Source organism: Electrona antarctica (genome assembly GCF_951216825.1).
Source record: "Electrona antarctica genome assembly, chromosome: 8".
NCBI lineage: Eukaryota > Metazoa > Chordata > Actinopteri > Myctophiformes > Myctophidae > Electrona > Electrona antarctica.
The window spans coordinates 2,767,114-2,784,209 of NC_136789.1; the positions used below are offsets into that span (position 1 = coordinate 2,767,114).

General features: G+C 39.8%; 1 protein-coding gene across 1 annotated transcript; it reads right to left on the reverse strand.

Annotated features, from left to right (window-relative positions):
- Window positions 1–4,855: 4,855 nt before the first annotated feature.
- tm7sf2 (transmembrane 7 superfamily member 2) lies at window positions 4,856–16,803 on the reverse strand. Its single transcript, XM_079507823.1, has 11 exons — window positions 16,730–16,803; window positions 15,711–15,790; window positions 15,115–15,305; window positions 14,828–14,882; window positions 12,522–12,716; window positions 11,837–11,940; window positions 9,614–9,733; window positions 9,045–9,213; window positions 8,862–8,942; window positions 7,786–7,908; window positions 4,856–7,177 (listed from the first exon to the last, which is right to left on the reverse strand). The coding sequence occupies exons 2-11, from the start codon at window positions 15,778–15,780 to the stop codon at window positions 7,017–7,019; spliced, it is 1,269 nt and encodes a 422-aa protein (XP_079363949.1). The 5' UTR covers window positions 15,781–15,790; window positions 16,730–16,803; the 3' UTR covers window positions 4,856–7,016.
- Window positions 16,804–17,096: the final 293 nt, after the last annotated feature.

Genomic DNA, 17,096 nt, shown 5'->3' on the forward strand with positions numbered 1-17,096 from the left:
CTTATTAGGTGTACATAAATTAGATTTGTAACTGATGAAAGCAAACTAAATTCATAAATATTTCATCAGTGTTATAGCAGCACAGTTACGCATCACTGAGTCACTCCAGCTGAATTACTTGACTTTCAGCCTATGAAACTGAAATTGAACGATTGAACTATATGATCATAATCAGCCATGTTGTGTTGCCTTGGTTTGTGTGGAAAAAGTGTGAAACAATATAACAAGTTCAAGAATTCAGGTCACATACCAGTGAAACCAGTGGGCATCATGCCTGCTTCGTGACATGGCACTGCAAAATGCAGTGCGAGGCGTTGTGAGCTTGTAGATCGGCTAACTTCACGATATTTATCTGTGGAACTGAGTGAAACTAAATGTAATGCTGCAACGGAGGTCCTCTTAATCTCTGTTATGTTACAGGACTTTGGAAAGATATATACATAGTCATCATGTGCAATATCATATAATGTGTTATGGTGTATCCCTATCCCCCTAGCTGACGTAAGTATGAGACAAGTAATTGTTTATCATGATGGTCTCTCTTTGGCATGTAGGTGGGTTCCAGACGTCGAGGGAAGGGGAGAAGTGGAAACACCACCTGTGAAAGACAAACATCTGAGTTTGGAGAGCTGAGTTAAGCTATGGGTTTGTTTTGTGTCACTTTACTGACAGAGTGGAAGAGTGACACAAAGTGAAACACGTGAATATGGCAGTTGTAGTTATGAATGATAATGGTAACCTAAGTTCTAAGAATGTAAATTTCATGGATATGTTTCTCAACACTTACTTGTTCTGAATGTTCTCTCCTGTCTGGCTGTCTCCTACTCCCAGGGCGCTATGTGAAATAATAATGTATGTGATAGAGCACCGCTGTTGCTGGTAGCACCTGAGGGTGGGGAGTATAAAAGGCTACCTACTATCTATGCCAGTCTGTAACGAGAGTTGGTCGTTGGTCAGGGTAACATGTGCCTTGAAGGCATGCTTTTATTGTTCGGATATTATATTATGGACCCAGTTTTGTGGAATAAAGGGATTAAAGGCCCACCAGTGGGATTTAATATATCTACTGCCTCTGCCTCCTCACTTCACTTTTGGTCGTGACCGCTCGGTCAATCCAACAAATGCCTACAATTCCAAGTGCTTGTCAGGGTGGGAGGGTCCCCAATTCAAATATGATTGAAAAGTTTGGGAACTCTTGATCTAGACCACAAACAAAAAGGTATACAGCTTCCAGCTGGCTCGCTTCCTTTTGTTTGAACAGGGCTGATATGGATGACATACAGTACCATTCCCCACTGTCACCACGGCAACACAATTGTGTTCGAGGTTTCCCAGCCGCTGTCTCACCCGAACGCTCTCACTCAAAAACGCATCAGTATGAAATACATGGACAGAGCAGCACTCCTGTGCTCTATAGCAGTGGCCAATCAGCACGTAATTGGGTCCGAGCCTTTCTATTCTTTTGCAAGACAGATACAGTGTATGTATGATTGACAGATAGACAGACCTAGATGGTGTATAAATGGCAATCGTGTGACATTAAAAGGCTGCTGCTCCTGCCACTGTTTGACATCTAAATGTGAATGCAATTCTCTCTCTCTCTCTCTCTCTCTCTCTCTCTCGCACACACACACACCTCTTGCTCTTATCCTGTGTCATCCCACAGTCTTTCGCACCAACCGTGCTGTCTTTTTCCTTTCCAGCAAACCTCCATAATTGTCTCCTCTCATTGCCCCTCCCTCCTACGCCTGTGCTTTCAGAGCGACGTTGCCATGGAAACTGGTAAAAGTTACAACTGATGGATTTGGAACCTTGGAATTGCATGCTCAATTGGCACGCGCGCGCGCACGCACATGCACATGCGCACTCGCGCGCACACGCACACACACACACACACACACACACACACACACACACACACACACACACACACACACACACACACACGTACATTTGAACATTGGTATTCAATGGATCAACAAGTGCAATTTGTGTAGGTTTAGGTTCACAGAATGCAATGACAAAGGCACTTAGCAGCAAAATCCCCAGGCTGTATGTATGATAAGGGACAGAAAAGGGAGAGCGTATAATACATATTTCAACATACGCATTAAAATCAATAATACAAAGCACTATGCAGATGCTAATATGCACAGCTACTAAGACAAAAAATAAGACTGTGCTAAATATTATTAGCCCAGTAATGTGATATGTTGCCTGGCTACTTAAACAGAGCGGACATAGAATATCTATAATCTTGTGACATGTTGTGAGCCTCTAGATCTGCTCTGCTATTTTGGGGGGAAATTGATTTTCTTTGCCAGGAGACCGTTTTCTCTCCTGTCCGTCCATCCATGTGTGTCTGTGAACAGCTAATCTCCAGCAACGTTGGACCGATCAGCGTGAAAAGTTGCTAGAACAGTTCCAGTATATGATAACTCTTGATTCACACTGTACAATCAGAATCGTAATTTGCTTAGATCTTAGATATAACGTTCCCATATAAGCCCTGGCCATTTGTGCCATACTAGATTTTCTGTGTTTTATTCTAAACACACTTTTTGCTACTCCACATCCAAATTTGGTCCAAAACTAACACAAATTGGTATGAGAAAATGTGACTTCAGACAACCGGGACAGAAATTGTATATCAGTTCACAACTCATATTTCTCGCATCGGAGTTATGGCAATGACCCATAAATGGTCAAACAAGCCAGGCAACTGTCAGTATACTGGTCAGTATAGAGGGTATGCGCGTGACATCATCATCAAACCAGGAAGTTATGCAGGAATGCCTACTGAGTGGCAAAAAACGACTTTCTGGCCTTGACAGCCCATTCATCCACACAGAAAAGTCCTATCTGATTGCATTAAACAACGTTAAACAATGTTAAACTCACTTTGCATGTTGCTTTGCCACTCGATGTGCCATTCACTTTAAGCATGCGCATACCCTCTATTCTAGTGTCAGTATCCTGGTGTCATTATTCTGGTGTTAGTATCCTGGTGTGGTGTCAGTACCTGGTAACATTACATTACATTACATTACAGTCATTTAGCAGACGCTTTTATCCAAAGCGACTTACAATAAGTGTATTCAACATAGGTAGGGAACAAAAACTACTAATCACCAGAAGTCTTTAGTGCATTTTCTGCAAAAACAAGCAACCAAGAGTATACCTAGTGCTAAGGTAAAAGTGCAATATATCAGCTACCTATTTCCTTAAACAGATGAGACAAAATAGCTAAATCAAATGAGCATGAGCTAAAACAATTAAGTGTATCGACTAAACAAGATCCAATAAACAATACAACAATAGAAAACAAGCGTTCGTACAACTAGTTAACAACAAGTTAAGTATTCTGGTCAGTATCCTGCTGTCCATATGCTGGTAAGTTAAAGTATCCTGGTCAGTATGCTGGTGTCGTCAGTATACTCATCAGTATCTTGGTGTCAGTACCTGGTCAGTATGCTGGTGTTGTCAGTATCCTGTGGTCATAATACAGCACTGTTTGAGAAATTAGTTGAAAACTTTATAGCCACCTTTTTGTAAGCAAAAGTACTCGAAACATCGAACATCCATGGTTTTGAACTACAAACCTTCACATTAGTTCCTTAAGGTGGTTAACAATTAGGATCTACAAGCACATAGATAGCACAGCACGAAATGACGCACTATGAGCTTGTATATCTGCTACTTTTGAATAGCCAAAGTATTACATAATGCTTTTTAGCTCAAATCTAAAATGACAGATGCTTTGGGTTAAAAAAAAGAGAAATCTTGATATATGTTATGACATATCTGTCTTTCTCTTCTATTCAGTCCAGGTGTCTTCCAGAATGACAGTATTTAGAAAGTATGGTGCTTTCTATACGAGTTGGATTTTATAACCTAATGTAGCCATTAGATCTGATGAACGTATTAAATGCCACCTGAAACAATCATTTTTTTAACAGCAATATATCACCATACCATCTTGAGGGTCTGTGATGAGCCACAGGTAATGTTGAATTGAAAAGGTTTGGCTGACAAGCAGACTTCTTCCTTCTTATGAACATTGCAAAATTGCTGAATAACCTTTTTAACAGAAGTACATTGTTGTTGCAGGCAGCTAATATTAGCTGCACGTTATGCAAGCTACTGACGTCTGAACTGAACGAACCACCGCAGTGACATCACTTAGGTTAAATTATCTTTTACAACATTTCAATACAATACAGCTGTTGCTACAGCAACAGGTCTTCATTTCCCAGGGTATCCATGGATAGATCAAAACCTTATGGTTGCTACCTTTTCTGTACCGTATACTGTACATTCTCAGGATTTCCCAAAGTGTTTCAGCTCGAGACCCAAAAGAGAAATTTGTCTCCCAATATTACAAAAATGCATTACGGAATTAATAACTTAGCCTTATTCATTAATTCCCCCCCCCCCCCCCACCTACCCCTGTATTCCCCTATCAAAATATTATTTACTTTTTGCATGACCCAAAATTAGGTCCCGACCCAGTGTTTGGGAAACTGTTCTATGTGTCCAGGTTTATTTTTTGTATCAGTTTGTGAATATCAGTAGCTGACAGGAAATGAACTTGGACCCAAGCTGTTCCCTAGCAACACAATTCCACTGGCAAGGTATATTGCAGTGCCTATTACAGTACATGCCAATTTTCTTTGAGATAACTTTTACGTCTTGTACTGTTGCCACTAACTTAACATTTTTCCTTCCCTTTTTTTATTTATTTTTAGCTCTGTACTTGTTGTTTGTTGAATGTTTTGTTGAATGTTTTAATTGCTGCACAGGGTATTTATGAATGTAAAAATTGATTGAACTGAGACTTTGAGAATGTATCAAACCATGTTTATTCTAAGTGCATTCGACAGGATTACAGTACAGTACACTTTACAAAATGGAATATAACAATAGTTCTTAAGTATTGCAAAAAATATTTACCGATAGTTTCCGGTAAAACAATGATATTCTAACTTGACCCTTAAGTATAATTTCCTAGTACAACTTCCCAGGAACTAATATTGATTTACTTGATGGCTGCTGATAAACTGTTTCAAATTTACCAATGTTTGAATGTGCTTTTTTTTCTGCAGAATGAAGCTTATAGTGATTCTGGCTGAACTAAGGTTGAGAATGCGGAGTCCCTATAATACCCAGTGGACTTGGCTAAAGTACATTCAAACAGGGTCTGTCAAAGCACAGTATCAAGTTCACACACCAGGATTTATCAGAAATTAGACACAAGTGAAGAAATGGCCAAGAAGTAATAAACATATTTGTGTGGCATGTATGTTATAATAGAGGTATGTATCCAGTATACCATTGTCTCCTGTAGAGGATCAGAGATGTCCAGTCCTACTGAAACCTCTGGTGACATACATTCAGTTAAAACAATGCAAAGCCTTTAGGGGAGTCCTGGTATCAGGATTGATTTTTAAAGCCCACTGATAGATCAATTATTGTGTGAAAACATTTAGACTGCATGAGCTTGCACACTAGTTCTGTGTAACTGTTAAGTGATTCCCAACAGATTTCCACACCTGTTGTTTTGAGAAGCTGCTTGTTTCGGGCCACTCAACATCCTGTGTATGAGGCTCGTTAGATGCACCCTAGTCTCTGGAGTCAGAGTGTTGACTCACACACAGATCTCAAATGCTTCCGTCATATATTCTATGCAACGGAAGCGCTGAAAATGATTCAGGGCTAAAATGGTTATGACTAAAAGTTAAAGTCATACTGTGTAACATTTTCAATTAAACAAAAGTTATCATGTTCATGTTTTGTATCCCTCTGGATCCAGGAGCACCACCGATAGTTTAACTTTTAAATCACTTTTTTCACCATGAGCACCTGGTAATTCTGCTTTTATAGTAAACTAAAGTTAGATTTGATATAACTGGTATATTTCTCCCAGTAACCATTTCACATAAATGTGTTTCTTGCCAACATCACTAAACACTATTTGTAGTCACACCATAATGATGCAGGCACCGTAAATATATTTTTATAAAAGTGAATAAATACCATTTCTGACAATATTGTTGTTCTGGGAATCCCAGTTCTAGCATAACACTTCTGTGTTATCAAAAGGACTGCTAATGGATGTTACACACAGTATGACTTTAACTTACTGTATCTTTATGGTGTCACCTTATGTACATTATTATCCATTAACCACTTAAACCCGTTGACATGGGGTCCTCCAGTGGTCTTGCTCTTGGCCCTGTCATTTTTGCCCTGTATACTAAATATTTTAGCTAAAACTAGCAGATAAAGCTCACAATATTGTAAGTTGTAGGCCTGCTATTTTCACAGAATGTTAGCATATTATTATTAAATGAGGCTGGTTAAAAGCTGGACTTGGACAGGGTCAAAACAACAATAAATGAAGATAGGCATTGTTTACTGTATATCCTGTTACCCAACAAGGTTTGGGTAACAGGTTTATTGTACTAGCAGCACTGAAGCCATGAAATGTCTTGGCTTGGACTAACGTAGGCTTTTATTTGATTTCATGAATGAATAAAAACAAAAACAAATATCTAAAAGTACCATAAACAGATTTAAAACAAGATTAAGTGTAAATAGTGATGCATCGTGAATAATCCTATGAATGAACCTTAATCTTAACGCCCTGACACTGAACGCAGCAGGCATCAACCACACTCACTGAACGCAGCAGGCATCAACCACACTCACTTTTAACAACAGCTGTAGCCACACTGGAGGTGTCAAGTGGATGATTCAAAGCACAATTCTATTTTGGAGCATCAATGCAGGGCACAGGCCACCTTGTCTGTTAAAGTACAGTTGATCAAATTGAATGATGAGTGAATCATGACTCGCACAAAATGCTGTTACTTACATTACTTATGATTGAAAATTGAGTAACTTTCAGGTTATTGTCGTTGTTTAAATTGCTTCAGGAAGTCACAGTTTCGCTCCCTGAATTTGGTCTTATGATTTAGTTCAACTCAGAATTGACTGAGCACTTACTTTCCTCCTCAGTATATGTAAGGGAAGATCCTGTAAGGTACACGTCCACAGTATGTCTCCCACGCCAGACCATATTTGGTCCGACATTGTCTTTCATCCCGTGCTTCTCGGTGGATCAGCAAGATGGTAAAATACACAACGTAAAAGTAAGGCAGAAGATGGGAGAATCCTACAAACCAAATCAGAGAATCAGTGAACAGGGATTAATGGTTTATGGAAACGGCACAGTGGGTTAAAATTCAGGGACAATAAAATAGATACAATATAATGGATTATTTTTTAAATGCGATCTTTGAAATAATATATTATAGGATAACATAGCCCATGTTATCCTATAATATAATATTCTAGTGTCAAGTTCTAGCTCTAGTTTCAGAGCTAAATTAAGCCTAAACATGTGCAAGTATTGATACATTCAAATAGGTATATGCATGTGTGATGGACAAAATGTGATTTTTGAATTGTTATCTAGGCCTGTCAAAATTATTACATAATCACCTAAATCACAATTATTTGAGATTTGTTTAAGTAAAGGTATTACTTTAAGTATAAAGTAATGTTATTTGTCATATCTGACCTGTGCAAGTTTTGTTTACAAAGCCTAAGAGCCAAACAATCTTTATTTGTAATGTTCCAATGTTCAATGACAGAAACACAATTAAATCATTAATCGCAATTATTTAAGTGACAATCAATCATCAAGTAAATTTGTGTCACATGCTTGTACAGTAGCAAATCTATGTAGTGTCCCTGCAGCATGGTTTTGTGCTGACTCACCACAGGGTAGAGTCCACGCCAAGGCCATCAGAAGGTCACCCAGGTAGTTAGGATGACGAACCAGGCCCCACCAGCCAGACACCAACAGTCTCTTCCCTGTTGCCGTGGCGATTGTTTCCAACTCTACAAGGACAACATTGAGAGGCTGACCATCTGAATCGCAATCCGTGTACCAGGAGCTACTGTACACTTGGCGGTGTACAGTAAGCACAAATTGCACAATATCTGCTCACAGAAACCTCCTGTCTCTACGTTTTAACTTGTTTTGTTTTTTTGTTAAGTTAAGGCCCTACTTGATCATACTACAGCGTCACAAAAGCATCAAAAGTAGCAGATATGCAAGGCTCGAAACGCAGTGCGAAGCGGCATGTTTTGAGGTTGTAGATCTTCTGATTTTGATTTTAAATTTTACTCCTCATCTTCTTTATATAGTATAATTTTTTTGTAATTTATTTTGTACAGTTTTAACAAACTGTAAATGCATTTTCTACCATGCTACCATGCATCTTTCTACCATGTTTGATTCCCAGCCCCACCAATGTGTCTAGGTAGGTTTGAACAGTTTGAACAGTTTATAGAATGGGTACGGTTCAACGAAAGTACAGATCAATACAAAATCTTCTAAGAGGATAAAACCAGAAAAAGCACTAAGACCTGTTTACATAAGGGTCCTCTATGTTCAACACATCAGCACATTTAAAGACATACAAATAAAATATAAACTTCTATGTGAAAAAAAGAAAAGAAAAAGCATCACATTTATGTGAAACTTTATGTGAAAGAACCTATAGCGCGCGTGACATCATCATACCCGGAAGTTATGTGGGGACACCTGAGTGGCAAAAAAAAACTACTTTCTCGCCTTGACTGGCCATACATCCAAACAGAAAAGTCCTATCTGATTGACAGCCCATACAGTACGTCCAAACAGGAAAGTCTCTGAATAGCAGAGGATCCGCATCTGAATATGTTCAGTGTGAATGTATGAATGTGGATTCAAAACCTGCATAAAGCAGTCTTCATGTAGAGAGGAAAGAAAAGAGGCATTGAGAAAGAGACTATAAAGATTCACTCACTAGAAACACTCGGGTGTGTGGGGTCCCGACGAAATTGGTTCTTCTGCGAGTTGGATTTTCTGAAAATATAATACCCGACACCTAGCAACAGGAAGGAAATATACTGAACGTTAACATGATTCTAATTTATGTATAAAAAAAGAAATGCTGTCATGATAAAATGGTAGACCACTCACTGATTACCATTCAAACCAATTATGACTGCGGCTCCAAGTGCGCTGAGGGACTGCGGGTGCACGACTAGAAAAGCAGCCTGGAGGCTGTAGGTAAAGGGAACCCAAGCCAAGTCCCCAAAGGCCAGCATGAAGCCAAAGCCATCGTGTACAATGTCCATGGTAGTGAGAACAGCTTCCTGTTGAACACAGAGGTGCATGAGAGTGGAGCATGTCCTACATGTACCTGTATCAACACTGCAATGTAGAAATACTCGGTTACAATTAAAAGTCTGGTATTACAAATGTTTGAGTAAAAGGTATAAAACTATTGGCATCAAAATATAATTCAAGTACTAAAAGTAGAAGTACTACTCATTATGCAGAATGTCCCATTTCACAAAATGTATAAAAATCATTTGAAAATAGTAGATCTACAAGCTCAGGTATTTTCAAATAGCCAAAGCCATCATGTGCCCAATTGGCCATGTCATTATAGGTGAAAATGTTGTGAGCTTGTAGATCAGCTATTTTCAAATAGCCAAAGTATTAAATAGCTGTTAAAGGAAAACATAAATTAGACTTGGATGGGCCTCTCACCTCATTCCATAAAGCATCAGCCACATACAGCAGCTGGAACAAATTTATCAGTATCATGGCCAGGGAGGGGGAATCCCTTAGCTCAACCTCCTTCATCAGCATCCCGAAGTTTACGACCACCTGATTGGAATAAAGTACAAGAGAATACTGTTCAATAGAAGTTAAGTTAATCAAACTTATCGATATTCAAAAATAGCAAACCTTCAAGCTCACAATGTGCCGCATCGCAATGAGAAATATACAAAAAAGTAAAAAAAAATAGGGCATAAATGATTAAGCATACTATGTTTTTGCATTGATTTGCACTGGTTGATTATTTGATTGATCAAAAAAGTAATTGATAGAATTATTGCAAGAAAATAATCGATAGTTGCAGCCTTACGAACAGTAAGGCTGCAACTATCGATTATTTTCTTGTAGGAAAAAAAAACAATACATAGACTTGATTGACAAGTGGACTTCTCTAGAAGACTGGTGGACAAAATGTTTGGAATACTTTTCAAAACTACAACAAGCGATTGCACCGTTTTAAAGTGGATTTTCATGACAAGCAACTCAGCGGTCGGTGCAGTGGCTGTTCAAAGGTAACGTTAAACATAGGCAGGCAAGCCTGAAAGACCATCCGACCATCTCGGCGATGAACCTGTTAATAGCAGTTAAACGGAGAAGCACTACTTGATGCTATCCAGTGGTGGACAAAGTACAAAGATAAAGGTAGATACTCCTGGTCAAATATTACTCCACTGTCTACAAGTGAAGGTTGCTCAATCAAATTAAAGTACAGGAATATTTGTATTTTTCATGTGACGATCACAGTCTGTCACAGTCACCAAGAGTTCAGGCTAGTTGAGGAGCTTGGGACCATTCAGGTATCACACTTCTTGATTGTCTGATAGGTTGGCCATTCTTTCTTCATGTTCTATTATCTCTGTTGATGGCAGGACATCTTTATTGCGACCATAGGTCGCAGATTACTATGAAAAACCGCAAAAACGAAAATTAAGGCCCGGCCCTAAGACACTGCCCCCCGCTGCCACCCTTAGATCTCCATATATGGCGCTGACCTGTTCTGACATTCCATATGTTGATCTGACCTCATCAAACCCTGTGCACTCAAGACACACTCCATAAATGGCAAGAACAGAATTCATTCTATATGTTGATCTGACCTCAGATGCCAAAGCGCCAGCGCTCGCCAAGCAGTCTGCCGTCACCCAGGCTGATGCATGCACGCGACCTTGCCCTTTAGGGCGAGTTCGCTTCTCGCCCTCAGGGCTGGTTAAAAGAAGAGATTTAGAGTACATAATATTCACGCTCTTAACACCTTCCTGGCAATAGACAGATGGAACTAGCCCAGGCAGGGGTGAAGAGCTGGCCATCAAACTCTATGATGACATGGTCAAGAAAAGGCCAGACTAGGCATTTGTGTCTGAAATACTATTCTACAGTTTCTACAGGAGCACTTGTCCTTCGCATGTACTGTATCTCCCAGGTACCCTCAAGGGCAACATGGAAGAATCCACATATTCATTATTGTCTTCAGCAGAAAGCAGAACTATTTGCTGGTAGATTCTGCCATCAGCAGGGATTCCTGAACAGGAGCAGATGTCACAGGAAGAAAGGCCAAGCTCACAAGCAACCAAGAAGTGTGATCCTTGAATGTTCACAAGCTTCTCAATTAGCCTGAATAATATCAGTTAATAGTCTGATGTATAATAGTATGTACATTAATATACATTATATAAACCAAGACATGGGATGTGTGGAATTGGTCATTAAGACATTATTCATTTCCGAGTTAGTACGGGGAAGACAACCGTGAAACAGGGAATGACATGCATCATGAATCTTGCTCGCGTTTCAAACCAAGCGCCACATTTAAGGTCAACACACTAATAAAGGCTTGCTTCAGGCTGCAGGCAAATCTGATTTGCTTCTCAAATCTTATCTTTAGGACTGAATATTCAGTTATTTGCAATTGATTAGGACTGAATATCCACAGTTATTTGCAATTGAGCAGATTTTTGTATTCAGGCATCATTGACCTATCTGCTACGGTTGCTGTGGTAACGAAGTAACGACAGGCGTGAGTAAGGCTTAACTTATACCCTGCAGCACAACTGTGTGGCTCGCTGGAAATATCAATCTACAACCAGCTTCATCTGCCATGTTCAGAAAGCGACAGATTTTCAGCATTTCAGAATTTCCTGCATTTTTACTCACCCAGCCAATCAGACCAGGTCTTAGCTCACAGAAGTATTTAAGGTCAAAGTTTCCAATGCGGGGGTTTAGCTCTCGTCCCATAAAGAAATCATACAAGGGGTTTCCTAGACAGGACAGGACACGACACAGGGAATAGGAACAACAACAGAGAAGCCACATGCTGTAAATAACTAGTAATTTCCATTCTATATTTCCAAACCATTACTTTCAAGACATATATAGTATTAATTTAAAACACCTCAAAAATGATTAGTCTGCTATCAACTTGCATGAATGTTTGCCTTTATTTAACCCATTTAGACCATATAGAAGAAATTATCAGCAATTATCATTGCTGTCGGCAGAAACCTCTTATCATATGTTTTTATATGTTTTAACTTTTCATAAATTAACGACCTACTTGATGATAAAACCTATTCACACAAAAGTATCCAAAGTAGCAGATCTACAAACTCGAAACGCAGCATGCTGCGTTTTGAGCTTGTCGATCAGCTACTTTTGCTATTTTTTTATTTGAATCCCGAAAAGGTCTCCACCCGACACAGACGATATATACATATACTGTATACTGTATATATTCAACTAAAATGACACAGAGGCTTGAAGGTACAACAACGTATAGGTGTAAGTGTAACAGGCCTAAATGGAATAAGTGTGTGGTCAGTGGTTTTCAAAGTATTCTCACCTGTGTTTCCACCAACAGCGAGTGCATGGTTAGGTGCCCAAAAGGAACGTATGTAGAGGTAGAAGGAGAGAAGGTAGGATGTTCCAATTGAACACACTGCCAGGGGCACCAGAAGCTCAAATAGATAACCCAGAGGTGCTCCCAACGACAGCAACAGCATCAGCAACAACACAGTGATGCACAGGGCATGGAAGCCTGAGGGAGAGAGACAACATGTAACGCTAATGTCTATTATATTAAACAAATGCTAACGTCCTTATATATGGTGTATTACATACCCTGAAAATGACACTGAAGACGACTGTCAAAATGTTGGTGTTTAATAAACCCTCATTGCATTGTGGCTACGAGTTGTGCGACTGATTTTTTTTTTTAATGTTTTTTTTTGTTGTGGCTTTCGCCTTTATTTTATATTTTTAATGGAGGGACAGACAGTAGGCTGACAGGAAATAGGGAGCGAGATGGTGGGGTGACATGCAGTAAAGGCCGTCGGGATCGGGAGTCGAACCCGCGGCACACTGCCAGACTGGATTACCAGCCAAGGTGCCTGGACCGCTGAGCCACGGCCCAGGCCTGTGCGACTGATTTTTGGCTTAAGAATAGTACTTAAAGGACCACTTCACCACTTTTCAACTCCTTCCTATAATTGGTCCTCACTAATGTTCATGATAAAATACCACAATATTTTTCTACTCAGTCTGTGTCTCATAGGAGGGCTGTGGGCAGTTCAGAAACCTGTCCACCAGTGACATCATCAATGGGGAATCCATGCTAATAGAAACTGCAGGATTTCTTTTCCTGAAAAGTTGCAAAACAAATCTTGTTTAAAAAAAAAACTGCCTAACGATGATGTCACTGGTGGACGGGTGTCTGAACTGCCCACAGCCCTCCTATGAGACACAGACTGAGTAGAAAACTAGAAAAAGTGCCCTTCCGGGCACAGGTCTCCACCAGGAGGATAGGAGTGTGTGTGATGTTTGGCAAAATGTTTAGGAGGATGTTTTTTTGTATTTGTTTTTGCAACAATTTGCTTCATTTTGTTGAGGAAATGCAGAGCCAGATCACTCATAGCATCTCTGAGGATAGAATTCTGGATGAGCAAGACATGTGCAGCATTTTGTACAAAACGGGCCACTCCTGAAAACTTTGGAAGGCAATCTTAGCCAATCAGTGTACAATCTGAGAAATCCAACAGACTCGTCTTGATCACATGACTACAGAGATCATGTGTACCGATTGCCATTTCTTCATACGCCTTTGATGGCAATTGGATGATTTGAGGCATTTTGTCCAAAAATGTGTTTTGCAAAAATCAACCTGTTGGTGGCGCTATAACAGGCCAATGTGAAAAGGGTGGGATATATTCCTCAGCCTAGTAAGAAAATGTGTGAAAGATTTCACGTAAATTGCATGCTGCGTTCATGATTTGAGGCTATTGTTCAAAACGGGGCAATCTTGCAAACTGTGAAAGCCAATTATAGCCAATTAGGATGGAATATGAAATATCAGACAGATCCGACTTGAGCACATGACCATAGAGATACTGTGTAACGATTTGTGAGATTTTTGGACAGAATCTGGAGGAGTAATATCAAAAAATGTGTTTTACAAAAGTCGGCCTCCTGGTGGCGCTATAAAAGGCAGATGCGGAAAATGCAGGTCAAAGGTTTGTCCTTGGCCTCTAGGGAGTGTGCATGCAACGTTTCACGCAGATCTGTGCAGTTTTAGGTAAAAAATGTGAAAAGCTGCCTCATGGTGGCGCTATAACAGGCCGTTCTGGAAAATGTGGGGCAGAGGTTCATCGTTGGCATCCAGGGAGTGTGTGTGCAAAGTTTGGCATCGACCGGGTTAACGGTGCCGGAGATTAGCTGTACACAGACGGACGGAAGGAAGGACGGACGGACGGACACACGGACGGAGTGCAAAACATACTCTCTCCCCATGCCTTCGGCCTGGTGGAGACAAAAATGGTTGTGTTTTATCATGAACATTAGTGAGGACCAATTATATGAAGAGATGTTGAAAAGTGGTGAAGTGGTCCTTTAATACTTAAGAATAGTAAACAATACATAAGGGTGTATATAGACATAACAAAACATGTTATATAAAACTTTAAGAAAACCTCCAGTGAATAGCATAGAAATTCTGTTGAAAGGAACCATGAGGAATTTATATTTGGCTATAAATGTTTCTTAAAATACGTTTACAGTATTTCACTCCAAAGTTTAAAAGCATTACAAATATAATTAAAGCAGATCATAACAAACATCATAAAAGCACAATATCACTCCAAAACCCCACCATACCATTTATGGGATACTTGAGGCGTGTTCCATCCCTCAGTACTAAGCCCTCAGATACCTACAAATCAAATCATTGCATATATTACACTACAGTAATAATATACACATTAGTTAATACACCACATGCAAAATATGACCAAACAAATATTTTACACAAAGAACTATATATATTGGTAAATTACAAACTGTAATTTACAAATTAAATACTGCTAGCGTTAATTTGTGGGTTGTGATTTTAAGCAGAAACAACTTTATCTTAAGTAAATAAATGTAATCTCAACTTTTTATACCTTTCCCACTGGTAGCATATACAGGAAGGCATGCAGGGCCACCCAGCCCAGCAGTAGTTTGAATGCTGTCGGATCCCAGAGGTAACTGGGAAGGACAGGGGGCCACTTAAGCACACTAGCCTCCGGTGATCGACATACGCTGAGCAGGTAGAGAACAGTCAGTGGGAGGAAGATAGGAATGCACGTTGCACCTGAGAAAGAACACAAGAGATGAATATGGGGGGAAGTTCAATACGAGAATTCTGTCCTTCATCTCTCCCTCTTCGTCACACACACACACACACACACACACACACACACACACACACACACACACACACACACACACACACACACACACACACACACACACACACACACACACACACACACACACACACACACACACTAAAGCAGTGGTTCTCAAACTTTAATTTTCAAGCACCTGCATAATTCTGAGAGTTACAGACCTGTACCGGGTTGCCTCTCAAGGAACCCTGAGGGTCCCTGGCCTGGACCCTACTTTGAGAGCCACTGTCTTCTAGACTCTAGAGCAAAGATGTTGGTACTATAAAGCTGACATGTACAGAATCTGAGGAAGCATCTTGTAGACTCACCTAAAGTGCCTCCGAATTCCTTCTCTGTGGCATGAGAGGATCTGTGTTTGACCGATTGACTGTTCCTCATTATTGGTTCTCTGGGAAAATGACAGATTTCAAGCAACAAAATGAAGAAAATTAAGGAAATAATGAACTAATGAAAATAAATAGATCATATTTCACTATAGTTACAATTTGTTACATCAGTGATAGTGCAGTGAAAACTAGTGCACTTCAGTTCTGAACAATCACCTCCTTCAAATACATGTTTGATATATTAGGCAATGACCCTATCTTAATTCTAAAGAGATAAGGCAAGATACTGTGCGTTCAGTTTATTCCATTGATATAGAACCCTGCCCTGATCATTAAAGAGCCCACAAAGAAATACCGTAGTCTTGGTTCCAACGCAACGTTATGTGACTTAGTCACTGCCTTATAGTTTAATACATTTTACTTTTCGTATAAATCTATCAATTTTGAACGCAAGGAGGCGATGTGAAGAATTCACTACCTCTACCTGTGAGTTGAGCCGCTCTTTTTACAACGGTGTCCATGGACACCGACACTTTAATAAATACAGTTGTGGGTAAAAAGCATACTCTAAGGTAAAAAGCCATATAGGCCTACTCACTGTACATAATGCAATTATGGCATTATTGGTATTCCCTATAAGATCACAACAGTAACGATTACGCACAAAACCACAATCCAAATGTGTCCCATCCGGCATAAGTGCATCCTCACGCATTTAATCAAAAATATTGCTTTCACAAGGACACTGCAATGGTGTCGTTGTCATTATTATCGATATACCGGTAATAATATCCACTGTCTGGACGTCAATATTATGCAACATAATCAGATGTAGCTCGATCCATCACTTGAATGACGATACAGAAATGATCTCAGACAGAGATGAGATATAAGCGTGTAGCGAGCGATTGCGCTGCTTCCATACAGTCAAATACATTTCACTCACTGGAATAATCAGTAATGTGTGATTTTTAATAAAGCAAGAAGTGTTGATGTCTTACCGGTGTAATGCATGCAACCATGCATGGACCTGTGATCAGAGAGGAACTTGTGCAATGATGAAAACGCCCCCAAACAGACGTTGTCAGCATTGAATGGCCCTGTAAGCCAATGAAATGCTTCCATGGTCATCAGAAGAGCGTGGAGAGGAGAACCTTTGGCCAATCATGTATGCAGGTAGGATGACTGGCGAGGCTCGGAGGCTGTTTCACAACTCATGCTTCATAAATGTATTTTAAATCCTGTAACGCTGCGATCTGGAACTTATTTTGCTGAATACAATCTTATTTCAACCACTATGTACGCCAATTGATAAAGTATGTGTTAATACAATTTAAAATAAGCACATCTGCAGACTGCAGTAGGCTG

Coding starts and splice junctions, on each gene's coding strand:
- tm7sf2 (XM_079507823.1), bottom strand. CDS start 15,780: ATGAGGAACAGTCAATCGGTCAAACACAGATCCTCTCATGCCACAGAG. Junction 9,734..11,836: donor GACCTGGTCTGATTGGCTGG/GTGAGTAAAAAT, acceptor TATTCCAATCAG/GTGGTCGTAAACTTCGGGAT. Junction 8,943..9,044: donor AGTCATAATTGGTTTGAATG/GTAATCAGTGAG, acceptor TCCTGTTGCTAG/GTGTCGGGTATTATATTTTC.